Source organism: Pongo pygmaeus, chromosome 11, assembly GCF_028885625.2.
Source record: "Pongo pygmaeus isolate AG05252 chromosome 11, NHGRI_mPonPyg2-v2.0_pri, whole genome shotgun sequence".
Taxonomy (NCBI): domain Eukaryota; kingdom Metazoa; phylum Chordata; class Mammalia; order Primates; family Hominidae; genus Pongo; species Pongo pygmaeus.
In genome coordinates, this window is record NC_072384.2 from 58,602,391 (window position 1) to 58,628,905 (window position 26,515).

At 44.4% G+C, this 26,515-nt stretch overlaps 1 protein-coding gene across 18 annotated transcripts in view; it reads left to right on the forward strand.

The window, feature by feature from the left end:
• The window catches only part of TANC1 (tetratricopeptide repeat, ankyrin repeat and coiled-coil containing 1), a 262,830-nt gene that overhangs the window by 140,568 nt on the left and 95,747 nt on the right, over window positions 1-26,515 (forward strand). For 15 of the 18 annotated variants that reach the window (XM_054478253.2, XM_063647544.1, XM_063647547.1 and 12 more), the window contains one exon: window positions 26,015-26,119. The exons of the other annotated variants lie outside the window; for them this stretch is intronic. In XM_054478253.2, coding sequence (XP_054334228.2) covers window positions 26,015-26,119 — 105 coding nt within the window. The remainder of the gene's footprint in view (window positions 1-26,014; window positions 26,120-26,515) is intronic. 18 annotated transcript variants of the gene reach the window in all.

The window sequence follows — 26,515 nt, forward strand, 5'->3', positions numbered from 1 at the left end:
CCACGACTATGTGTGATAAATACTTAGTTAAGATGAAAAAGGCATTCCATTTATGGGTTGAAGACAAGAACAGAAAATGTGTTCCATTTGATGGCAACATGTTGCCAAGAGAAAGCGTTGAGACTATGTAGAAAATTCTGCAAGAGAGGTCCCCTGAAATGAGTGACACCAAGCCATTTAGTGCAAGCGAAGGATGTATGTATAGGAAAAAGCATAATGTGTATACAGGGTTCAGTACTATCCTCAGTTTCTACTGGAGGCCTTGGTATATATCCTCTGCAGATAAGGAGGCACTGCTGTACAGTGAGTAGGCACTGTCATCAGACACTGGTTCTCCTGGTTCCTTGATCTGGGACTTCCCAGCCTCCAAACTGAGAAATAAATTGTTGTTTAAGCCACCCAGTCTATGTTTGGTTTTGTTTCTTTAAATTTTTTGAAAAAGATGCGGTCTCACCATGTTGCGCAGGCTGGTCTTGAACTCCTGGGCTAAAGCAGTCCTTCCGCCTCGGCCTCCCAAAGTGCTGGGATTACAGGTGTGAGCCGTGGCACCCAGCCTTCTATGGTACGTTTAAAGTAGCAGCCTGAACTAAGACATAGGACAAGTGAAATTTAAACGAGATGTAAAGTGTAGGGTCGTGGTGGTTGCAATTTCCATGTCACCATCTACCCTGGAGCCCATCTTCAGCTTCCCTCATGTGACTTGGTCGCCATGAATGGATTCCCATAGTATCTGTCCCCTTGATTATCCTCAGCCAAATGCCCTCCAGTGGGATTCCACCCTCAGGTCTGTGTTTTCTGGCAAGGACGTGTCGTCTTGACATGCAGCACAGCCCTCCTTTGGAGCTTTGTTCCCTGGGAATAGGACATGAAAGTGGAACGCAGTGGGTTCCACTTCTAGCCCTGCTGCCAGCTTCTTGGGTTATTCATCTTCTCCTGGTTTGCACATGATTTGTGTGAAGTGATTAAAATGTTATGTATGTAGAATTGCCCTATACAGGAAGCCAGCTCTTAGAACTGGTGATGTGAGTATAAAGGTCTAAGAAAGCAATGGTTCTTGGCAGAAAAGAGAAATATAGGTAAAGCAAAAAGGCAGGATGCCTGGTGGTGCCCTGCCTGGGTAATTTGTGAAGCTGCCATGTGCACACTATGGAAATGAGAGCCTGTGATTCATGAAGCTGATGGAGAGTATAAATGCTGCAAAGTGGTCCAGGTTTGCTCTCCAAGCAATGAGAACAAAACTCCGATGGAAGCTGAGCACATAGCTACATACTGTTCAAAGCTGTGCAACACAGCAGAGAAACACAGGTGCTCCTTACACAGGTAAGTGATAAAGTCAGCACTTGAGGCAGAAGCCTTTGTGTCAGATTACCCTTGAACATCCCTCAAATGGCTTAAATGCCATCTGCAGACATGCTGTCTCATGATGGCACAGCTGTTGTTCTTCTGCCATTTAAACAGATTGTTGTTTATTTGGATGAGCACCAGATGAAGTAGATAGCTTGTACTCAGGATTACACTGTACCGGAAACACATACCTGGTACACCAGAATCCCATATGGGAGGGGCACGTGGGGCTGAGACTGGCTGAGGGACCAGCAGATGAGTGTGCGCCACAGTTGGCAGTGCTGCCTTCTCCTTTTAGAGTGCACACAGTGGAATGCAAGTGAGGTCATTGTGCCCTGGTCACAACTGCACCATAATGCCGGATGGAGGCGTCCTCTGAGAACACAGCGAGTATTATGGAGGCTTCTGTCTTGGGCTGTTTGAAGTTTGTTTGATGTTTCACCAGGACTTTGGATGTAACACTTGGATATTGAAGGTCTTTGGTAATCACAGAAAAATATATGCCCGTTGTACGCATCGTAGAGTCTAGTGTTAACATTTGATACAGAAATTGTATGATTTGAAGTGAGACATACAAACTAGAATCTCCTGTTGTGTCAGTCAGAAAGAGATTGTGGACTATAGCTCTTCAGTGAAAATTCAACAGGGATTTCTTTTCTTGAAAGTATTTTACTTTTACAAAATAATTCACTTTTTTCAGTTATACAGTTTCTATTAGAGCAGATATGTACTCTCCGAGAGTTGAATGAATGTGTATGCACTCATATATATACATTAAAATTTGAATGTAGGCATGCAAAATATTCTCAGTAAGATTTTTGGGTTTTTTTGTTGTTTGTTTTTTGTTTTTGTTTTGTTTTTGAGACAGAATCTCACTCTGCTGCCCAGGCTGGAGTGCTGTGGCGTGATCTCATCTTGCTCGGCTCACTGCAACCTCCCCCTCCTAGGTACAAGTGATTCTCCTGCCTCACCCTCCCAAGTAGCTGGGACTACAGGCAGATTCCACCACATGCAGCTAATTTTTGTATTTTTAGGAGAGACAGGATTTCACCATGTTGGCCAGGCTGGCGTCAAACTCCTGACCTCCGGTGATCTGCACGCCTCGGCCTCACAAAGTGCTGAGATTACAGGCGTGAGCCACTGCACCCAGCCTTTTTTTTTTTTCCCCCTTTTCCTAAGAGACAGGTTCTTGCTTTGTCGCTCAGCTAGAGTGCAATGGCACAATCACAGCTCACTGCATCCTTGAACTCCTGGGCTCCTGGGCGTAAGCAATCCTCCCACCTGGTTCTCCTGAGTAGCTAGGACTACAGGCACATGCCACCATGGCCAGGTAATTTTTTTATCTTGCATTTTTATAGAGATAGGGTTCTGCTGTGTTGCCAGGCTGCTCTCAAACTCCTAGCCTCAAGCTATCCCCCCCGGCCTTGGCCTCCCAAAGGGCTGGGATTACAGGTGTGAGCCACCACGCCCAGCCAGTTTTTTTTTTTTTTTTTTTTTTTTTTAAGGTTGTGAAGTTTAAGCAGATTTTTTTCTTTTTAAACCTATGGCTTTTTAAAAAAAAATTTTTTTTGAGACAGGGTCTTGCTCTGTCACCCAGGCCGGGGAATCTCGGCTCATTGCAACCCAACCTCTTCCTCCTGGGCTGAAGCGATCCTCCCACCTCAGCCTCCCAAGTAGCTGGGGCTACAAGCATGTGTCACTACACGTGGCTAATTTTTGTATTTTTTGTAGAGACAGGGTTTTCTCTGCCTCACCCTGTTGCCTTCAGCCATATTGCCCAGGCTGGCCTTGAACTCCTGGACTTGAGCAATCTTCCCTCCTTGGCCTCCCAAAGTGCTGGGATTATGGGCATGAGAAGTTTAAGCAAATCTTAACTGCATTAGATGATTTTCGTATATTGTCCCTTTTACTGCCTCCTAAACAGAAAAATTCTACCCAGGATATTGTATTGTAGGAGGACAGACAGATCTGGGTTCAATCCCAAGTCCTTGTTCTTAGTAGCTCTGTTTCCTTAGAAGAGTACTAAATTAATGTCTCTAATAGTTGGTTTCCTCATTGAGAAAGGAGAATAACCTTTGAGAGGATTAGAAGGAATGTAAAGTGCCTGGCTCCTAGAATATGTTGGAAGAATGCTGCCCTTGCCATGTTCCATCAAACTGGTGCTGACATGTGAGATTGGGGTAAATCGCCCCTTCTGCCTTTTATTGTCCTCTCTCCTGTATCATCCTCTTTTGCCTTTAGTCTATTTCTCTCAGCTGGAGAATGGAGAAGGCACCACTACTTCAGTGAAGGACTCTTGAAATCTAATTGCTTGCCAGGCACAGCAGTGCACTTGTAATCCCGACTACTGGGGAAGCAGAGGCTGGAGTATAACTTGGGCCAAGGAGTTTGTGATAAGTCTGGGCAGCATAGTGAGACTCCAGTCTCTTAAAAATTTTTGAACAAAAAAACCTAATTGCTGACATTTGGACTTGGGTTAGCAAATATTGTTGAAACCATGAAAACCAAATTATTGGTAATTGGGATCTGAGTTTTTGAATTGTGGGCATGGCTTTGTGGATGAGCTGACCCATCTACAGCTTCTGTGGGAAGGGTCTTGCCAGATACTTAATTGGTTTTCATTTCCTGAAGTGTGTGTTGCTTCCAGCCAAATGCTTTATGCTTATTTATTCTTGGTCCTGTTGTAGCTTTTATTAAAAGTGATAAAGATCAACTAGTGAGAGCACAAGGAACCAAGTTTTAGAGGAGTGTGAAAAGCAGTTCACAAGACAACGAGCTGATACCAAAGATTATGGGGACTGAAGGTAGGGAGCCAACCAAGCACCCAACTGTCCTCCTGAGGGGAGAACAGATGTGGCCTGGCTGTAAAGAGATGCCTTGCAGGGGCCACCTGAGTCCCATAAGATTGTCAGAAAGAAATGATATCAGTGGCCAGGTCAAGGAGCTACCCATTAGTTTATAAGGATGTAATATTTACTAATATTTACTTGGTTTTAGGTTTTACTGTACACTTCATTTTTTCTTATAGTTTGTGGTATTTTAACAGGCAAGCAGGTGCTTTTAAGGTGAGGGGAGACATCTTAACTGTAGCCTGAAATCTTGACTTACTGACAGTGTTGCTAGTAGAGTTGTGTGTGACACCCAGAAAGGAAAAAATTAAAAACCTGTTGAGTTCAACATGTTTCCCCTGAAATGGGCAAGAAACATGTATCAGACTGCTTAAGAGAATCCCATTTTTATTTGCATTTTAACACTCTTTTATTATTTTTATGGTATATTTTTCCTGTTTCTTCCTTTCAACCTGGAAATTATTAGTTTGTGTGCCCTTTGGGCTTTAAAATAAAGTTCCTTTCATTCTGTGGTCATCTCAAGAGCTCTTACTCCCCCAGTTCTCCTGGACTTGTTTTGGTGAGAGACTGTTCCAGGATCCCTTTCATCGTAAGAGAACATTGTATGGGTGGATATGATGACTTTTGGTAGTGATCTTTATTTTTGCAAATGGCCTCAGAGGCACTCTGAGTTATTCAGTCTTTCACGCAGTGATTTCATGAGCTTCCATAAACATTTGTTTTATACCAGTTTATTGAGCACCAGCCATGTCTTGGGCTCTGGACTAGAGATGTGGTGGATACAAAGGTAAATAAATACTTGGCTCTAAGCTCTGGGGACCTCCCAGTTTGGCAAGAGATGACAACAGTGAAGACATTGAGGTGTCTACAAAGTGTTGTGACCTCACAGAGAAGAGCGAGACTCTCCTTTTGGAAGCTGGTAAGGGGGGGTGTGTGTGTGTGTGTGTGTGTGTGTGTGTCCCCGTGTGTGTGTCATTGGAGGAGCCAGGCGTTTTATTTTGGCAGTGATGTCCTATGACAGAGTTAAGCAGAAGAGGGATGAAACAAATAGACGAGGGTGATAGGACGGTACCTGTTTCACACAGCCCTCCTTGGGGTTGAGACTGGGACTCCACGAGTCAAATGTAGTATAGTGGCTTAACTCTGCAGAGGAATGTGCAGTGTGGTGGAGGTTGATTTGAAAAAGTTTTAGGAAAAAGAATCTTTAGGTTGTGGTGACCTGTTTGTACATGAGAATTAGGGAAGGAAGAAGGTGCAGAAGGAAAGTACTCAAGGCAGGGGCTTCCCAGTCCTTTTAATCTCATGGCACATATAGGAGATTTTTGTACAGCAAATGGGATCAATGAACTGTCCCTCGGGCACTGCCCCAGACTCTGCCCAATGGTCCGGAGAGCTGAGAGAATCCATATCCTGGCATACCCTCAACTCATTTTTTGCGTGCCATTGGGAAGCTTGCCAAGCTCCAGCTTGGTTTTCTTGATGGGTCAAGATTCAAAATATTCTGTTGTGCCTCATGACTTTGTTTTTCTCCCCAGTTTAATTTTCATAGTATTTCCAAGGTGGGCATTATTCCTGTGTTTTGGGTAGGAATTCTAAGGTTCTGAAAGGTAGAATGTCAGCCCTTATTGGTCCTGGGATTCCAAGTAATGCTGTTTCTGCCCTACCACAGGTGTAGGTGCTGGTGTAATTAACTACAGTGTGGAGTGGTTTGACTTTGCCTCTCTTGAACTTTGAGTGCTCCACGAAGCCATGTTTGTGAAGAGCACCAAGCAGTGAGTGCAGAGCCTGAGAAGAAGATTTTGAAACGGGGCATCTGAGGCAGAAGCTGTGAAGGTCAAATATGATAAGCAATGAAAATTACCTGTTAGTGTCTGGGCGCGGTGGCTCACACCTGTAATCCCAGCACTTTGGGAGGCCGAGGCGGGCAGATCATCAGGTTAGGAGTTTGAGACCAGCCTGACCAACGTGGTAAAACCCCATCTCTACTAAAAATACAAAAAAATTAGCTGGGTGTGGTGGCAAGCGCCTGTAATCTCAGCTACTCAGGAGGCTGAGGCAGGAGAATCGCTTGAACCCAGGAGGCAGATGTTGCAGTTAGCTGAGATTGTACCACTCTATTACAGCCTGGGTGACAAAGCAAGACTCAGTCTCAAAAAAAAAAAAAAAGGACCTGTTAGCTTTTTGGAAATATGGCAATTGATGATCTTTGAGCAGAATAGGCAAACTTTTTCTGTCAAGGGCCAGATAGTAAATATCTCAGGCTTTGAGGGCCATACAGTCCCTGTTGCGACTATGTAACTCTGCCATCGTAATACAGAGCAGCCTTAGACAATACATAAATGAGTGGTCATGGCTGTGTTCCAGTGACATTTTATGTATAAAAACACTCAGTAGTCCAATTTGGCCCCTGGGATATAGTTGGCCAATGTAACTTTTGCCTCAGGAAAGGAAAGGAGAAATAGAAACTTAGCATTTATTCAACCATGTGCTAGACACTGCATGAACATTTTCAAGCCTGCACCTTAGGTATGAACCCCACTTACAGTGAGTTGATGGAGAGCCCCAAGAGCTTAGTTATAACTTTGCTGAAGGTTAGACCACTCATTGATAACCAGTTGGGATTTGAACCTCAGTCTAATTCCAAAGCCTGGGTCATTTTCACTTTACTTCATTGCCACCCAGAATAGTGGCCTTCGATCACTCTCGAAAGGTGCAGATGGCACAGAAGCCGTCACACTCTGCCTTTCCACCATATCCTTCACATGACCTTCAGTGAAGCAGTGTTTGCTGCTTTACCCTCCTCTACGCTGAGGGTCAAAGGACTGTCAGGAACACAACCTAAACACAACGTAGAAAGTAAAAGGACTCTCCTGTATGTGACGAGACCTCTTAGTTACCATTAAAGCTTGGGTGAACTTCTATTTTTAATAAAATTTAAATTCAGAATAGCATTAGATTTATAGAGAAGTTGCAAAGAATGCAGAGTTCCCATGCACTCCGTACCAAGTCTCCTGTTATTAACAAAGGACATTAGTATGACACACTTGTCACAGTTAATGAACTGATATTGATACCTATTAAAGTCTGTACTTTATTCCTTTTTTTTTTTTTTTTTTTTTTGAGATGGGGTCTCGCCCTGTTGCCCAGGCTGGAGTGCAGTGGCGCAATCTCGGCTCATTGCAAGCTCCACCTCCTGGGTTCACGCCATTCTTCTGCCTCAGCCTCCCGAGTAGCTGGGACTACAGGTGCCCACCACCATGCCCGGCTAATTTTTTGTATTTTTTAGTAGAGACGGGGTTTCACCGTGTTGGCCAGGATGGTCTCGATCTCTTGACCTCGTGACCGGCCCGCCTCGGCCTCCCAAAGTGCTGGGATTACAGGCGTGAGCTACTGTGCCCAGCCTATTCCTTTTTTTTTTTTTTAAGCTTATACCCAATGTCCTTTTTCTATTCCAGTATCCAAGAGAACACTATATTGCATTTAGTTGTCAGGTCTTAGACTCTTCTTGGCTGTGTTGGTTGCTCAGACTTTCCTTGTTTTGATGACCTTGGCAGTTATGGGGAGTGCTGGGCTGGTGTTTTGCAGGTTGCCCCTCTACTGGAGTTTTTCTGTACTGGAGTTTTTCTGTACTGGAGTTTTTCTCTACTGGTGTTTTTCTCATGATTAGACTGGAGTTACAGATTTTGGGGCAGAAACCACAGAAGTGAAGTGCCTTCTGCTCCCATCTTTTGATGTACACAGTAGCTACCTGGCTTATCACTGTGTTGACTTCGATCACCTGGCCAAGGTAGTGGGTGCCAGGTTGCTCCAAGGTGAAGTTATTCGTTTCCTTCCCTCCCCCTTCCATATATTAACATGAACGTATTTGTGTGCATGCATAGATGCTGTATGTGGAGTGTGCTGTACTCTCCAGAAGGCAGGAAGTCGCTGTGTGCAGCCCACACTTAGGGGTATGGTGGTGTACACCACCACCATGAGAGTGGAGGTTCTGTGTAAGTTGTTTGGAATTTTTCAGCATAGGAGATTTGTCTTGTTTCCCATTTATTTCTATCAGTATGGATTCCCGGGAAGATGAACTCCCAGTGTTGTACTTGAGTGTGATTCAGGAGTATGCAAGCCTTTCTGCCCCACTTTGTTGCCTTGTTAACTAAAGGAGGCTGAGATCAGTCCTCTCAGGTGCAGTCAGAGTCTGTCCTAAGATGGGGGTAGGGAGTTGCTGTGCCTTAGTGGTTTACTTTCTCAATATAGACTGTTAGCCATATGTGTATTACCTGAAACCTTAAGGAGAAAGCATTTTTGGCCGGCCTGGAAAGGACACAAGCAAATGTAGCCTTGATGGTGGAGAAACGTCTCTAGCAGGGCTGTGCATCTGAATCAGCATTGAAGCAGCGCCACCTTGTGGTTGATGCTGAATGAGCGGTGTATTCTGCCAGGTTCTGTGATTCTTACCCTGTCTGCATGCTGTTCTAGTAGCTAAAGTATTTTAGAAAAGAAGAAATACTTTAAACTCTTAAAGAAAAAGAGAAGCTACCTTCTAACTTTGCCCTTGTACATGACTGGGTACACAAGCAGCAGACACCTTAAAGTAAAAAATCTCTGTAGTTACTTTGTTTGACATACTGTTAATCATGTATTTTCTGGTAAGCCTTTTTGTCTCTGATTGTTCAAAATTGTTCAATAGCTGAGGCGTAGAAGTAGAATAGGTTGTAACCCCAAGCCTCTGTCATATTTGTCTTTGGTATAGGTAGATTGGGCAGTTATTTTAATATTCATTCTTCTTTGCCCCCAAATGTCTTCAGATGTTTTTGTACACATGCGTAAGAGGTTTGAGCCTATGTAGGAAGTAGCCAGGGAGTCTGCTGAAGTCCACTGTAATGTGTGGGAATGTAGAGCCGGTTATGATTAACAGCTGTCTGCATCCTGGATTGTTTAACCCATTGTTTACACCCACTCTTCAGAACTAGTGGAGGTGGGGGAGTTGGGAAGATGGTTTAATATGACCTGTGGTTGACCTGATTGACTGTTAGCAGGTGCTAAGATGGAGATCAGTTTCAGTTGGTTTTAAAAAAAATCAAGAAGCAGCCACTCTGTTGTAATAAATCATTGTATATTCAGGAATTCTAACTTTAATGTAAAATCTTGATCACCTGTTTTAGAGTAAGGTAAGCAATAACTGTAGTTGCTTTAACCAATAAAAATTCTACGTCAACCTGAGCTGTAGTATGTTTAATGTGGAAACCCTGTTCTGTGTTTTGTCCTGAATGCTGAACACTGATAGGAAGTCAGACGCGGTAGCTGAGAGGTCACGATGGCCTGGGTTGCTGCAGGGGACGGCAGCAGGCACTCTTATGAGGTGAGCTGCGGTCGTGGCTTATCTGTCCCCTCTCAGTGATGTCACGGGTTACCTATGCAATCTGTGAGTGCAATTTGTCCTTTTTAGACTCTAAACAGATAATGGCTGAGCCCTCAAATATGGCTTTGCTGCTGCGCTTGATGTTTGCAAGAGGGAAGAGGTGTTTCAGATAATGGAAAGCATGTGCTTGCCAGTGTGAGCTCATCACCAACGAGGTCAGAGGAGGACAGTGCTTCTTGCTCGCAGGCCCAGCCTTCATACTGCCTTTTCTTTCAGTCTCAGGTGCAGCCTGTTGTGGGATTGTTAGAGGCCACTTGCATGTGGGCTGACATGCCAGCCTTCTGACCATGTGCGACAGGATTGTGGGCTACTCCTGACTTCAGAGATAGCATCTTTATACAGATGCCAGTGATGCCAGAGACACCCAGGAGTTGAGTCTGCTGGGGGACACAGACAAGGACATGAGTGACAACAGTGTATGTGCTGTGGAGAAAGGATGACTGTGGTGGCACGTGGAAGGTTCTAGAATTCAGAGGGTAACAGAAATGAGATGGCAGTCCTTACCAGCAGGGTGGGTGCTGTGGGATAGGGAGTAGACAATGGTGGACTTGGACTTGAGAGAGTGGTTTATTTATTTTTTTTTTTAATTTTTTTTTTAGAATCTTGAACTTCCACTGAGTATTCTGAAAGGGAGAGATTGACTTTACATGGTGGAGGGACTATTTTGAGCCTTTTGATGTTGAGAGAAGCATTTTATGTACAAATGATATGAATTTTGCATTGCTATTCAGTGCATTATGGTTAAAAATTTTAAATACGGCTTCCCACAAGCCTTAAAATTCAATGTGTCAATCTTGTGTTTAAAAATTTTTAATTATTTTTAGAATGAATTTCCCTTAAAGCTAAAAACTGTGTATTTCAGGATAGAGTGTGGTGGCACGATGGATCATCACTCACTGCAGCCTCAACCTCTCCTCCCACCTCAGCCTCCCAAGTAGCTGGGACTACAGGCACACACCACAACACCTGGCTAATTTTTATATTTTTTTGTAGAGATGGGGTTTCACCATGTTGCCTAAGCTGGTCTTGAACTTCTGAACTTAAGCGATCCTCCTGCCTCTGCCTCCCAAAGTGCTGAGATTACAGGCATGAGCCACCATGTCTGGCCTCTCCTTTCTCTTATACTTATGTGATGGCAGTTGAGGCCCACCTAGATAATCCCCTCATCTCAGGATCCTTAACTTAGTCACATCTACACAGATCATTCTTCCAAATCAAGTAGCAAATACCATAGGTTCCAGGGAGTTGTCTTTGGAAACCATTATCAGTTTACCACACCTTCCTAACACAAGGTAACCTGATGGTCTAATAACATGTTTGCTGGAGTACTAGCTAGCATGTCCACATGTCCTGCCAGAAGAAGGAAAGAGAAGAGCAAAACGGGGCTTCTCCCAGCTGGCTCATCTTAGTAAACAGTCTTCCTTGAAATCCTACCCGATGCTGGCTCACCTGTCATTGGCTGTGTGGACCTAGCTGCCAAGGAGGCTGGGAAATGCAATTATTTATGCACTTAATTGCACTAGGGTGCTAAAGCATAATTTTCTCTGCTGTTGTTGTTTGAGACGGAGTCTCACCCTTATCGCCCAGGCTGGAGTGCAGTGGTGCAATCTTCGCTCACTGCAACCTCTGCCTCCTGAGTTTAAGTGATTCTCCTGCCTCAACCTCCTGAGTAGCTGGGGTTACAGTTGCCTGCCACCAAGCCTGGCTAATTTTTGTATTTTTAGTGGAGACGGGGTTTTGCCAAGTTGGCCAGGTCTCAAACTCCTCACCTCTGGTGATCCGCCCACCTTGGCCTCCCAAAGTGCTAGGATTGTGAGCCACCATGCCCAGCAGTTACCAGAAAGGCAATAGCATAATTCATTAATTAGGGAATCCAAAAAGATGTTAATAATAGTTTAGGAATTTGGGTTATAGAGATTTATATTGTCTGCCAGAGAATTGCTATGGACAGGCATTGCTAGGGACAGGAATCATTTGCACTGCCAAGTTTTCTGCAATTTACAGACCTGTAAACTAGTCAATAGAAAGTCAAGAGTGTACACACCTATGGAAAGATACTGCCGGGGGGTCTGCTTTACATAAGCAACATACCAGGACCACTGAAGTTACATTCTGTTATCTCTTTTGTCCCTTTCCAAGTGTTTGATACTTTTTATTTATTTATTTTTGAGAGACGCTCTCATTCTGTTGCCCAGGCTGGAGTGCAGTGGCAGGATCACGGCTCACTGCAGCCTTAACCTCCCAAGTTGAAGTGATCCTCCCACCTCAGCCTCCCAAGTACATGGGACTACAGGCACATGCCACCACACCCACCTAATTTTTGTATTTTCTGTAGAGACAGGGTTTCACCATATTACCCACGCTGATCTGGAACTCCTGGGCTCAAGCCATCTGCCCGCCTTGGTCTTCCACAATGCTGGAATTACAGGTGTGAGCCACTGTGCCTGGCCTATTTTTTAAAATAGTGAAAAATTAGGGCTTTCTTACAGAGGTGGAAGGAGACGATAGATGCTGGGGCTGGCCTTTAGCTGTTGCTGTCTCTATATGGGTCAGAAATGTTTACCCAGGATTTGAGACTTGGGGACTTCCTACAACTGGGTATCACTATTATCATTGAAGTGGCCAGACCCTCTTTTCTAACTAAAAAAATTTTTTAATTAACATAGAGCAAAAATGAACTTTTTTTCTCATTGTACAGATCTGTGACTGTCAAATGCACAGTTGTGTAACTACTACAAAGATACCAGTTCTTTCACCCCAAAATATTCCCTCGTGCTGCTCCTTTGTAGTCAACACCCAGCTCCTGACAACCCCTGAACTGTTCTCCAAACCTATAGTTTTGCCTTTTCAGAATGTCATGTTTAGAATTGTATATAACCTTTTGAGTCTGGCTTCTTTCGCTTAGCCTAATGCAGTTGATTCATTCATGTTGTAGTGGGTATCAATTCTTTTTCTTTTTCTTTTTCTTTTTTGCAGAGTAATACTGTTTTCCAAAGTGGTTCTACCATTTTGCATTTTCACCAACAGTATGAGGGTTTCAATTACTTTGCATCTTCACCAGCAGTTTTATATTTTGTTTTTTAAGTTTTAGCCATCCTAAAAGGTATGCAGTGGTAGCTCATTGTCCAAGCTGGCCCTTTTAATGATCTCAGTGCAACCTAGTCAGGTTGAAGCTATGATCCATAGCTAATCTTTGGACCTAATCTGATTAAACTCATAAATCCTATTAAGAGCAACAGTGCTTACAGGTATTTCTCTAGAGACGATTGCGTTCTGTGTCTCTGTTCCTTGTTCTTGCCCTTGATCTCTGCACCCTGATCTTGGCCCATGAGTGCAGGTAGAGGATTCGCTGTGTGTGGATGTACGTAGATGCATGCCAGAGAATGTAGGTGTGAGGATGGGGCTGGAGAGTTTCCTTCAGGTGCTTCCTTCCGATGGTGATTTTTTTCTGTATAGGGCGAAGGGTGGAGTGTGTATGTGCATGCATTAGATTTGTTGGAGAAGGCTGGGATAGTCTTGACCTGGTCACTGTGGAGGATGGAAAGAGAGAGTGCTATTGAGTGAGACATAGGACTGCTCTGCCTTCACCCTCTCCTGGATGGTTAAGGAGGGGTCATGGAGCACCTTCTAATCAGTGGAACCTTTCAAGGGACCGAGACCCACGCTCCCCTCACCCCACCTCAACCCCTCCAACACCTCCCCACACCTCCCTTCTCACAGTTCTCCCCTTACTTCCAGATCTCCTGCCCTGACATAAATGAAATGGAATTCTTTAGTAGCCACTGTGCTGAGTAAATATTGGAGAAGATACTCCCAAATTACAGGATTTCTTAGAAGTTACTAGTTTATAGCAAATTAGTATAATTTACTTAAAAAGCAGAAAGAAACTTTTTCTTATTGAAATACATATTTGTGCCCCACCTGAGTACATAGCTCTGTGCTAAACACTGTAAAGAAGCTAAACAGAGACAAAGTTCTCTTCCTCCAGCTGCTTTTGCTTCGTTTAGGAAATGGAAAGAGTAAAACCCCCTGCCTCCCACCTCTGTGGTCCCATTCAGTGACTCCAGTCCTCCCTCGTGCCCCCAGCTTCAGGTACAGCTCAATCGCTGCCTTCCTCCCTCCTGCTGCTGTTTTTCCCAAGTCATTTAACATCATACTGTTTTGTCTTCATACTTGAATTTTGAGCTTTCTTGGGCTGTGGGCAAGGTCTTGCATAGCTACTCCAGACAGGCCATGCCAGTGGGTTTCAAACTTGAGTGGGAGGCCAGGTGAGGTGGCTCACACCTGTAATCCCAGCACTTTGGGAAGCTGAGGCGGGTGGATCATTTGAGGTCAGGTGTTCGAGACCAGCCTGGCCAACATAGGGAAACCCTGTCTCTACTATAAATACAAAAATTAGCCGGGTGTGTTGGTGCCTGTCTGTAGGAGGCTGAGGCACAAGAATCACTTGAACCTGGGAGGCAGAGGTTGCAGTGAACTGAGATCGCACCACTGCACTCCATCCTGGGCGGACAGAACGAGATTTTGTCTCAAAAACAAAAAACAAGTCTGAGTGGGGCATCGGAATCACTCTGTGGTCTGGGGAGGGGTTGAGAATTTGCATGTCTAACAAGTTCGCAGGTGATGCTGTTGCTGTTGGTCCAGGGGCTGGTCTGAACCCACAGGGAAAGAAAGTTCTCAAGGATCCTGCCTTCCTTTTGGAGTCAGTTACTTCATGCAGTGGAGGGCTCATTTCCTGCTTGTGCGAACAACAGAAGAGCCCTGTGGCTTAAGGCCTACTTCCTGAGTTCCTTAGACAAACTCTGAAATTAGCCATTCTAGGAAGATCGATCTTTCTCCCAGGGATATCTTTAAATCAAAGTTTGTGGTTGTTCAATTGTTTGTAGCTATTTGCTTAACCATTCCTACAAACCTAAGGAAATCAGCTGCATTTTTTTTTTTTTTTTTTTTTTTTGGAGACAGGACCTCATTTTGTCACCCAGACTGGAGTACAGTAGCATGAACATGACTCATTGCAGCCTCGACTTGTGCGATCCTCCCGCCTCAGCTCTCTCCACCCCCCGCCCTCCTCACCAAGTACAGGCACGCACCACCATGCCCAGCTAATTTTTGTATTTTTTTGTAGAGACGGGGTTTCACCATGTTTCCCAGGCTGGTCCTGAACTCCTGGGCTCAAGTGATCCTCCCACCTCAGCCTCACAAAGTGCTGGGATTACAGGCGTGAGCCACCATGCCCAGCTGGTATTAGATTCTTTATGGCACATTATAATTACTACCAAAAGTCAGAGGAAGTAAGAGCTAGAGATTTCCTCCTTGTGAGCTCACAACCAGGCATGAATGAGAATAAGGCTTAGGTGGAGTTCTGCCCATACAGATTTATTAGTAGGCTGTCACAGCACAGCCACACAACCTGCTTTATACGCCTGGTGAGGCTCCAGCTTTGTCCTTTTCAGGAGTCTGCTCTGACAGCAGCTTGCATTTGGTGTTTGCCTATAGCACATGAGACAGTGTTTCACAGACATTGTGTCAGTGTTTTATTGCTGCCCTGAGAAATTACTACAAGCTTATCTTAAATCTATTATCTCACAATTCGTTAGGACAGAAGTCCAGGCACATCTGGCTCTCTTCTCCAGGTTTCCTTAGGCCAAAATCAAGACGGTAGCAGGGTGGTGTTCTGTTAAGGCTCAGGGGATGAACCACTTCCAGGCTCATTCAGGAGGGCAGAATTCAGTTCTGTGTGACTGTAGGATTGAGGTCCCCATTCCTTCCTTCCTTCCTCCCTCCCTCCCTCCCTCCCTCCCTCCCTTCCTTGCTCTTTTGACAGAGTCTTACTCTGTTGCCCAGGCTGGAGTACAGTGGCATGATCTCAGCTCACTGCAACCTCCGACTCCTGGGTTCAAGCAATTCTCCTGCCTCAGCCTCCTGAGTAGCTGGGAATACAGGTGCCCACCATCACGCCCAGCTAATTTTTGTATTTTTAGTAGAGATGGGGTTTCACCATGTTGGTCAGGCTGGTCTCGAACTCCTGACCTCAGGTGATCCATCCGCCTCGGTCTCCCAAACTGCTGGGATTACAGGCGTGAGCTATTGAGCCCGGCCTAGATCCCCATTTCTTTACTGTCTGTCAGCTGAGGATTCTTTTCAACTTTAGAGGCTGCCTGCATTCCTGTTTGTGGTTCCCTTCCTTCATCTTCGATGCCGGAAAGGTGGCTTCCTTCTCACACTTTAGTGTCTGACCCTTCCTCCTGCCTTATCTCACTTCTGCTTTCAAGGGTCTGTGTGATTATAGCAAGCTTACCCAGATAATCCAGGATAATCTATTTTAAGGTCATCTAATTAGTATTCTTAAGTCCATCTGCAGACTCCCTACATGGCCGTACCCAGATTGTGTTTGATTCAGTAATGAGGGGATGGGAATCTTGGAATGATATCTTTAGAATTTGGCCCACCAAAGGCAGAATTCAGGTTTTCCTGCCATTTTACATCAGGGACCTAACAATTCCTGGGAATCAGCAGCTGGATTTGGGGCCATTTACTTATCAAATCTAGGCCACCATTCTTAACCTTGAGCCTTACATTTCTGAGGCTTATTACAGTCTAGCCTGCTAGATTTTTATACTTGGGTCACACACAGGCAGTGTTTCTGACATTTCCAGTCAACCTCCTTACCTCAAATATCATCAGTTTCACCACTGAAAATGTTCCAACAGCTGTAATACTAATTAACAAAGTCAGTAATTTAACCAATGTGAAAGCCCATTTCTGATCCAAAGTATACTAATTAACATAACCTGCTGTTGGTTGGTGATAAGGATAGCTAGCAGACTGGCTTGCAGTAGTGTCTCTTGAGTGTGGCTTTTTGATTAAAAGCTGGTTGACTACTCTTGGAGCCTGTCTTCCAGATTAAGACAACTCATTGCCTTTAGGCAGTTGCTTACAGCCACTGGACATATCCCAGCTTATGTTGAAGTGTTCTGAAATAAAATTCAAATGATAAAGTGGACTCTTGCCATCTTAACCGAGAGCATCGAGAGAGTTCAGTCATGTCTGTGGTTCTCACCCTTGTGCCTGGTATGCAGTGGATGTGTCACAGATATTTGTTGAGTAAATAAAATGAATTAATGCATTTCCATGCTTTCATATGTAACAATTTTAGTACAGTGTGAGAACAGCATGACAGATAGCACTGGAAGAAAGCGGAAATGTTACTCAAGTTACTTTGTTGTATTAGGAGCTTATTGTGCTCATGATGCTATAAACATGTAGACTACAAACTGGGACTTGAAAGTGTTAACATTTATTTTAATGATACCTTATTGAAAGGAGCATGGCTACAAAAAATCCCATCAAAAAGTGGGCGAAGGACATGAACAGACACTTCTCAAAAGAAGACATTTACATGACCAACAAACATGAAAAAAAGCTCAACATCACTGATCATTAGAGAAATGCAAATCAGAACCACAATGAGATACCATCTCATGTCAGTCAGAATGGCGATTATTAAAAAGCCAAGAAACAGATGCTGGTGAGGCTGTGGAGGAACAGGACCTCTTTTACACTGTTGCTGGGAATGTAAATTAGTTGAACTATCGTGGAAGACAGTGTGGCGATTCCTCAAGGATCTAGAACCAGAAATAGCATTTGACCTAGCAATCCCATTACGAGGTATATACCCAAAAGAACACAAATCATTCTGTAAAGACGTGCACACGTATGTTTATTGTGGCACTATTCACAATAGTAAAGATGTGGAATCAACCCAAATGCCCATCAATGATAAACTAAAGGAAGTGTGTAGTACATATACACCATAGAATACTACGCAGCCACAAAAAGGAAGAAGATCATGTCCTTTGCAGGGACATGGATGAAGTAATGAGAACACATGGACACATGGAGAAGAACAACACATACCGGGGCCTGTCAGGGCACGAGGGGAGGGAGAGCATCAGGATAAGTAGCTAATGTATGTGGGGCTTAATACCTAGGTGATGGGTTGATAGGTGCAGCAAACCACCATTGCCGTGTTTACCTATGTAACAAACCTGCACATTTTGCACATGTATCCTGGAACTTAAAATACAATTTGGAAAAAAGGAGCATGGGTCCATTTTGATATACTGTTTTCCTACTAGATTGTGAACACTTACATCCTCACAATGTCTTAGGCGTTGCACCAATGAATAAAGGCTGTCTGCCCTTTCCCAGTGGATCCTTGCAAACAAGGTATTTGAAATAAATAAAAGGAGGCTTATTAAGAGTGGTGTTAGGTGACTTTTGTGTTCTCTTCACCATCAGCAGGTGACACATTTTTTTCTCTTCTGTTTTTTTCTTCCCTAGAATTGCAGTCTGAATTTCCCTAGATCTCACTTGTCTTTGGATTAGGATGAGGTCCCAGTAGTAGTAACTCAAATCGCACTGATCTTTTGCCACTACCTTTTTATACAAGGCCCCAGGCCCTTGTAAAAGTGTTCCTGAATGCTTCTGGAAGTACCCAGAGGGTGTCTGCTGGGACAGCTGGTGCACTTCTGTTTCCAGGTGCCTTGTCGTTCATCCACACCCTGTATCCCGGGAGTTGTGGGGGGCCTGGTGCTGCGTTTTATCGTTCCCTGGAGGAGAGCTGTCAGCAGTTTAGTTACTTAATCCCCTTCTGCCTCTCATGGGAGATATCCAAGGGATGGATGCCAGGCTGTGTTTGAAATTGCCGTCCTCTTTGGCCAAGGTTTTCCACCTTGGTCAGTTCATTTTTTGTCTCCTTTCCCCAGGGTGAATCTTCCCAAGAGGCTCTTACTCTGTAAGATGGTGTCTTTGGGCAGTGCCTTCTGTCCCCCAGCTGTGCCTCAACTCAGGCAAGGGACAAAACCACATGGAGCCAGCCCATGTTCCTGTTATAAAGACTCCCTTTATGCCGCAGGCTTGGGTAGGCCAAGTCGTCATCTTTTTTCAGTCCCTAATTGCATGTCGCCTCATTCTCCTCCCTGACCAAGCACTCTTTTGTTGGTGGGGGGGGGGAGGGGGAGGATGCGGTGTGGGTACTAGAGGAAGAGGGGTCAGACTTTAGAAGCTCTGTCTGGATGTCTTGCTCCTTAAAATCCAAGACTCATCTGGTAGTTTACCACAGTTTGCCATTAGGAATTGGCTATTTAATGCAATTTGCCTTAGTCATAAAGGTTCCCCCTTCCCCCAAAATATTCTCTTACTCATCTCTTTATTTTCCTCATCTTGTGAAATTTCCCACTGTGGAATGAAAACCTAGATCAGATAAAATTGGCAGGAATCTTTACTATGAAAGTTCAGGATGCAAAAAAATCCCTAAAATGATTGATAACATGCAGTGTCACTTTTCACAGCCTCCAGATATCATGAAAAATGTAAGATCCACTTTAAATGCAATAAGTAGCCTCAGGTGTTCTGTGTCCCAAATATTGCTTTCATATAAATATATAATTATCTTTAACCGAAACACTCAGAAATGAAAGGTAGTCCCTGCCCTTCTCCCTTTCACTGCCTCGAGATAAAGCTGGGTTTGGTTTATTTCTATCATCCCTTTTAAAAAATACTCCTTATGTGGCAGTTTCTAAGCAGCAAAATAGTCAGCTGTGTGATTAAAATGTCAAAAAGCAGGAAAACTGGCCTCTGGGAAAGTCTATTTGGAGATTTATGTAAAGGCAGAATTCTGAATGGGGAGAGTGCTGTACCTTCTGGGCTGCAGAATGGAGTGATTAAGGGAGGGTTCTGGCCGCATCCTTCCAGACTGACACAGGCCCTGCTACACAGTTACAGAAGCTGACAGGTGCTTGTGTTTTGTTTTGTTTTGTTTTTCTTTTGCAAGCTGCATACTTGGTACCTTTGGGTTTATGGCTGTGTAACTTACTTTTGGCACTTTGTTGTTTTTAATTTTAAGGGTCCTTTATAACTTTGAGATCCACCTTCTCCTGTATCACATAGTGGAGATTGTGAGGGGAGGGGCAGTGGCTTGGGGAAATTGGAATGAGGAGAAGGATCTAGAGTTCAGATGAAGTAGCTTTAATTTATGATGGAGGATAATGCCCATTTATCTTAAATCTTGTAAACTGAACACGTTGATGCTCCACTCACAGCCACTGCACTCCACTTCACTTGAACCTGACTGGAGTGGGTGGTAAACAGTGGTCTTCCCTAGAGACCCCGTTCGTGCTACCAAAGTGTCATCTGTGGTCCCAGCCCACACCTTGAACATCAGAATCTACATTTGAAGCCTGTGCACATTACAGCTGGAAAAGTGGCGGCAGCAGAATAACAGTGCCGGGGGCGGCGGGGGACTGGGAGCCCAGCCCTGGAGACGTGCCAGCTTCTAGAGGAGCTGGTTGTCAGCTAATACCAGACGGTCTTTCCTTGTTCTTGTTGTTGTTGTTGTTTATTTTATGTTTTTATCCACAGACAAGTCTTGTCTTGTTTTTAAGAGCCTCCTGCATTAAAACATACCCAGTAGCTGGAATATCATGCTTTCTGGGTAATTATTATGTAGTATTACATTCTGGTTAATTTGGGGGGATTAACCTCGTAACACTTGGTTTAAGTAAAAGGGGGAAGTTTAAAGTAGTTTATGCTTGAATATTTTGTTTTAAACAAAAAGTTGTGAGGGGAAAGGTGCTGGGCAGTAGTTTTCCCTGAGTAGGGGTTTGGGGAGATGGATTTTTCAGTCTGGATCTCTGTTGATAAGGACTGTGGCCACTTTATGTGGAGGAGTGTTCCGTATAGATGGCACAGCGATTAGTGTCATTGTGGTTTAATAGGTGGCCATGTGTGACTGGCGCTTGGTGGCTGTGATGGCTTCTGACTGTGTGGCCTGCAGTTGTTCTGTAGCTGCAGCCTGCTTAGCTGCCCACATCGTGGGCTCCAGGTGTCGCTTGTCCCAGTATCCTTTTGTGTAATAGAGGCAGTATTGCTTTTCTTTCTATAGGGCGTTTCTTCTTTTCTCTCATTCCTTAGTTAGTTTTTTTAAAGAGACAGTGTTGGCACAATCATAGCTCATTGCAGCCTCGAACTCCTGGGCTCAGGCAGTCCTCCCAAGTAGCTGGGACTACAGGTGTGTACCACCGTGCCCAGCTCAGAGTTCCTTTCTTAACCTGTGTCAGTCGCTGTCTTTCAGGGTAGGTCTTTCCTCACCTGCCTGGTGGTCCCTGGCTCCTTATTTGTATATAAGGTGCTAAAAGCTGATTGAAAGGGGTACATTGAGGGCAAGCTGTGCTGCAGCATGATGGTCAGGGATCTACCTTTCTTGGGGTAGGAGTCCCCAACTATGATTATCTTTAGGCCTTCTTCTCTTGATGAGCTTATCCAGAGAGGAATCTTCCCATCCCTTCCTGCCGTGGCCTATAAGCTTGGCTGTCCGATCTCATAGCTGGGGGCTGGGGGTGGGAGGTACGTCTCGGGCCCATCAGTCTGCATGTAGAATATTTCTTAATCTATTTTTTCCTTAGCAGTTACAAGTTTTAAAAAAACACAAAAAGAAAACAGCACTCATCAGTTTAGCTCTTGAATCTCTCTCCATGGTCTTAGAATTGAGCCTTTCCAGAGAATAAACTTGGCCTCTAGGATGAGGGAGGGGAGGGGATGCTCCAGGCTTAAGACATTTCTGGGATGGGGGGGTCTCACTTTTCTCCTTCAGTAGTTTTCAACTAGCCACACTACTGGATGTCACCAGCATCCCTGCCTTCCAGTGGGCCTGCTGTCACCGAGGCTCTGGCCCGGGCTGAGCCCTCATCACTCCCCCTCCCCCCGCCCCCGCCCCGCCCCCACCCAACACTAACCTTTCTGCTCTGCCTGCTCCACTGCTCCTTGGCAATCTGTTTCCTACCTTCAGAGGCTTGGTTTCTGGCCAGTGGCTCTTTCTCCTTTCCCCACTGGTCTCTCTTTAATCTTTTTGCTACAACTTTAATGGTGTTTTGAGAGGGAGTGGAGGCAAACACGTATCATCTGCTCTGCTTAATGCAAAGTATGCACAAATTCTCTAGTGACTGATTGTGGGGGACAATAAAACCTATGGCTATAAATTTATCTTGTTTTACAGCACTTGAGGTTCAGCTGTTTGTGAAAAGCAATTTAAATACAAGGATCATGCAGGAGAACAGTTGTTTATATTCACTTAATATTTCCTCTAGTATAAGTTAGGGAAGATCAGAGACAAGTAGGATGCATAAACGATTTGCTGCCTCTGCAGCCAGCGTCCGTGGATGTTGATGACTGGGTGGTGGAAGTTCCCAGTGCCTGGGCTTTTTCTAGAATTGCATGTTTAATCCAGATTTCATAGTTGTATAAGTGCTCACTGGTGATTCAGTGCATGGGCTTCAAAACTGCATAGACCAGGGTGTGAATTCCTTCCTGCTTTGTCATGTGTGGGCCGAGTTCAGATAAGAACAACTTATTTGAACGTCAGTTTCCTGACCTAAAAATGAGGGAAATTGTACTTTTCTCCCAGAGTTATTAGGAATGAGTGAATTAATGTATGTGCGTGCTTTGCCTTATGTGACCACTGAATATATGTTTTACTTACTTTGGTATATTCTAGGTCTCCTTTCGTATGTGACGTTACTGTGATTTAGTGTGCCTGGGAACCAGGTGGGCCTGGTCTTTGTGCGTGGATTTTCCTCTTGTAGCAAGAGGTTCATTTGCTCACCTTTAGGGTCTGGGACATAGTAAGGCCTGAGTTAGGGGACATGAGGAGGGAGGGGTACAGTTTTGTTTTGTTTTGTTTGAGACAGAGTCTCACTCTGTTGCCCAGGCTGGAGTGCAGTGGCGTGATCTCAACTCACTGCAACCTCCATCTCCTGGGTTCAAGTGATTATCGTACCTCGACCTCCAAAGTAGCTGGGACTACAGGCACATGCCACCATGCCCAGCTATTTTTTTTTTTTTTAAGTAGAGATGGGGTTTCACTATGTTACCCAGGCTGGTCTGGAACTCATGAAGCAATCCACCCGCCTCAGCCTCCCAAAGTGCTGGGATTATAGGCATGAACGAACCACTGTGCCAGGCCTGGGTACAGTATTTGAACCTAGGTCTGCCCAACTCACGAGTCCCTTCGTTGAGTATCCTGGCTCCTCGGGGTTGAGTCTATGAGTTAGGGGTTGGATCTGAATAGAACCGTTCTAAGACAGTTAAACAGGCAGGCATGTGGATGCTTTCTGAAGGCTCTGGGTGATACTGGGTTCCAGGATCCAGACATTTACAATAACCATCATACATTAATGAAATAGCCCACATTTTAAGAAAGTGGTTACTATTAGAGAATATTTTTGAAGACTCTATTGGGTAGGTAGATTGGAGCCTAGAAATAGATCTCTTTAGATTTGCTGTTACTGTACCTTGAAGAGTTAAGGGGAGCAGAAATACAGGCACTTCTTGAACAGTGGCCATGCCTGCTCATTGGGCAAATTATCAGGCAATAATAACAAAGAGCTTTACCTCCCCAGGTCCTTCAAATGGACGAGGGCAGATGAAGGGAAAAGATGTCAGCAGTTCATTTTACCTTAGGGAGTAGGTGGCAAACCAAAAGTGTATATGGGTTCTTGTCTTTGTTCTGGTTCCCTTTTTTTTTTTTTTCTTTGAGACAGGGTCTTGCTCTGTCACCTTGGCTGGAGTGCAGTGGTGCAATCACGGCTTACTGCAGCCTCCAACTCCTGGGCTCACAAGACCCTCCTACCTCAGCCTCCTGAGTAGCTGGGACTGCAGGCAAATGCCACCACACCCAGCTAATTGATTCCATTTGTATCTGTCCTATTCAGGCCCTTCTTTCTAGTTTATGTCTCTTACACAGCAAATAGTTTAGCTCCACTCCCAAAACCCCACAAGTCTTTTTCCCTATGCATATTTATATGTGGATACATATATATATATGTTGTAGATAAAGTCTGGATACTCTTGAATAGCCTACATCCCACACTTAGATTGCAATTATGTGTCCCCTGTAACCATTCTATTTTAATCTTTGTAAAAGTTCCCTTTATGACAGGGTTAAATTATGAAGACCACCAAGTGATTAAATACTACATGAATCATTTAAAAATGACAGTTCCTGAAGTTTGAAATACCATTCTTATTTGTAAAGTATTATTAGCTTATTTGATAACAGTCTAGTTTAAGATGTAGTACACCCATGTAGCTGGCTAGGAATTGGATTATTTTTGTAGTAGTATAAATGCTTTTGCAGTATGCCTTTAGATGGCAGCATCTCTCGCCATAAACCATCTTTTGACCAGAATTTCTTAGATGCAGAAGGCGTTTGAGACAGAAGGATGGTCTATCTGCATCACCCCATCATGACACAGTGGTGGAACTGGGCCCCTGGGACTGTCAGGGCTATGGCCCAGGGCTAAGAAGAGGGGATAGTTGTAGATTCCTGCCTGCATGTCTTCTACTCCCCCTTCTCTTACTGATGTAAAATGTTTCCTATCTCTGTGGTCTTGCTAAAAGCCACTTTAAGGCAACCAAGGAACACTAGAATCAAGGGAGTGATTTTGGACCAAAATGTAACAGAATAGGCAGTATTTTCTTTATTTTTGAGACAGGGTTTCACCCTGTCGCCCAGGCTAGAATGCAATGGTGTGATCTTGGCTCACTGCATCCTTTACCTCCTGGGCTCAAGTGATCCTTCCACCTCAGCCTCCTGAGTAGCTTGGACTTCAGGCACACATCAGTGCACCCAGCTAACTTTGTTTCTTTTTATTTATTTATTTTTTGAGACGGAGTCTTGCTCTGTCGCCCAGGCTAGAGTGCAGTGGTGTGATCTCAGCTCACTGCAGACTCCACCTCTTGGGTTCAAGTGATTCTCCTGCCTCAGCCTCCTGAGTAGCTGGGATTACAGGCGCCCACCACCGTGCCTGGCTAATTTTTGTATTTTTTTAGTAGAGATGGGGTTTCACCATCTTGGCCAGGCTGGTCTCGAACTCCTGACCTCATGATCCACCCGCCTCGGCCTCCCAATGTGCTGGGATTACAGGCATGAGCCACTGCGCCCGGCCTCTTTGTTTATTATTTTTTTATAGTGACAAGGTCTTCACTGTGTTGCCCAGGTTTGTCTCAAACTCCTGGGCTCAAGTGATCCTTCTGCGCTGGCCTAAGTGCAAGAATTACAGGTGTGAGCCACCGCGCCTAGGCTTTTAATTTTTTTTAAGCAGTTTTGTTTAGTATAATTCACATCCATACAGTTCACCCATTTAAAGCATACAACAGACTAATTTTAAATATCTTCATAGTTGTACAACTGTCCCTACAACCTAATTTTAGAACATTTGCTCACTCTAAAAAGAAGTCACATATCCCTTACCATTACCCCACAGGCCTGCGTAGCCTGCATAACACCCAGCCCCTGGCAACCATTTATACTTTCTGAAAGATTTGGCTATTCTGGGCATGACATATGAATGGAATCATGTAGATCCTTTGTGACTGGCTTCTTTCACTTAGCAGAATGTCTTCAAGCTTCATCCATGTTGTAGCATGAATCAATACTTCCTTTCTACTGCCCAATAATATTCCATTGTGTGGGCAAAGAACATTTTGTTGTCGTCATTTGATGTACCTTTAGCTAGTACAAATGGCGTTACTATGAGCATTCGTGTACAAGTTTTTGTGTGAACATATATTCCCATAGGAGTAGAACTGCAGGGCCATGTAGTAACTCTGCACTTAACCTTTTGAACGACTGCCAAACTGTTTTCCAAAACGACTGCATCATTGTATGTGAGGGTTCCATCCAGTCTTAGGAAGAATTCCGGATTTTCTGATGATAAGTAGGGGCTGTGGGAACAGGAGGTGGGAGATAAGCCTGTTGGTCTCTCCTATGTCTGACCCGCTTGCTGGCTGCTGTGCCCCGCACAGTTACTGTGCGTCACCAGCCAGATAAGATGCCTGCATTCTTGTGGCTGGTGCGCAGACCGTGTTGCTGTTACAGGCCGGCTGTTTGTAATCCTTGCCTCCTGACTTTAGAGATACCAAGCTACCAAGTCGTCTTTGTCCCATCCTTGTCCCAGTTAGAGGAAAATCAAACCCTTCATCACAAAGCAGTCCAGGTTTGAACATGTCAAAATCACCCACTTGACCAGTGAAGACAGCTGTAGCGACTTCACAGCAAGAGAGCAGCTTTTGTTTTTGTTAGGGTTTACATTCTCAAATCTGAGCTTACTCTTTTCTTCTTTGGTAGGCCAGACTGGACATTCCCTCATCTGTACTGAAAGTGTGTGTGTGTGTGTGTGTGTGTGTACTGAAAGTGTGTGTGTGTGTGTGTGTGTGTGTTTAAGGGAGGGGAAGGCACTGGATCTTCCTCTAGGCATATTTGGGTCCTGGTAAGGACACACACTGTACATTCCAAGGCTTTGTTTGCATCTGGAAAAAATTAGCCACACTCAGATCTTTCCCACTACAGGTCCCGTCAGGAAGCCCAAGTATGTGGAAAGCCCCAGAGTGCCTGGAGATGCAGTTATAATGCCATTCAGAGAAGTATCCAAGCCAACAGAGCCTGATGAGCATGGTAAGAATGTTTTCAGTGATTTCCTTCCCCCTCTACCAAAGATTTTATACAATGACACTTCATTTCTGAATGAAACTTGAGTGTCCTTGCAGTACGCTTTGCTGAGAATGTATTTGGGAGGTATTTTCCCCTCCAGCAGTTAGAGAGATCTGTTTGGCTAATGCAAATTCTTGGAAATTGTATACCTAACGTAGAAATAGTTAAGTGGGTACATATGCATTATTTAAGGATTGAGTCCTATTTCCTCTGAATTTTGACCTACCAGGTCTTGGAGGATAGGAAGCGTCACCCAGTAGATTGCTTCCAAGATTTTGTTTTGTTTTTAATACTCTACTGCTTGAGAAAATTCAACAACAGGCTTTGGCTGAAAAGCTGAAACTTTAACTGGACAAAGCA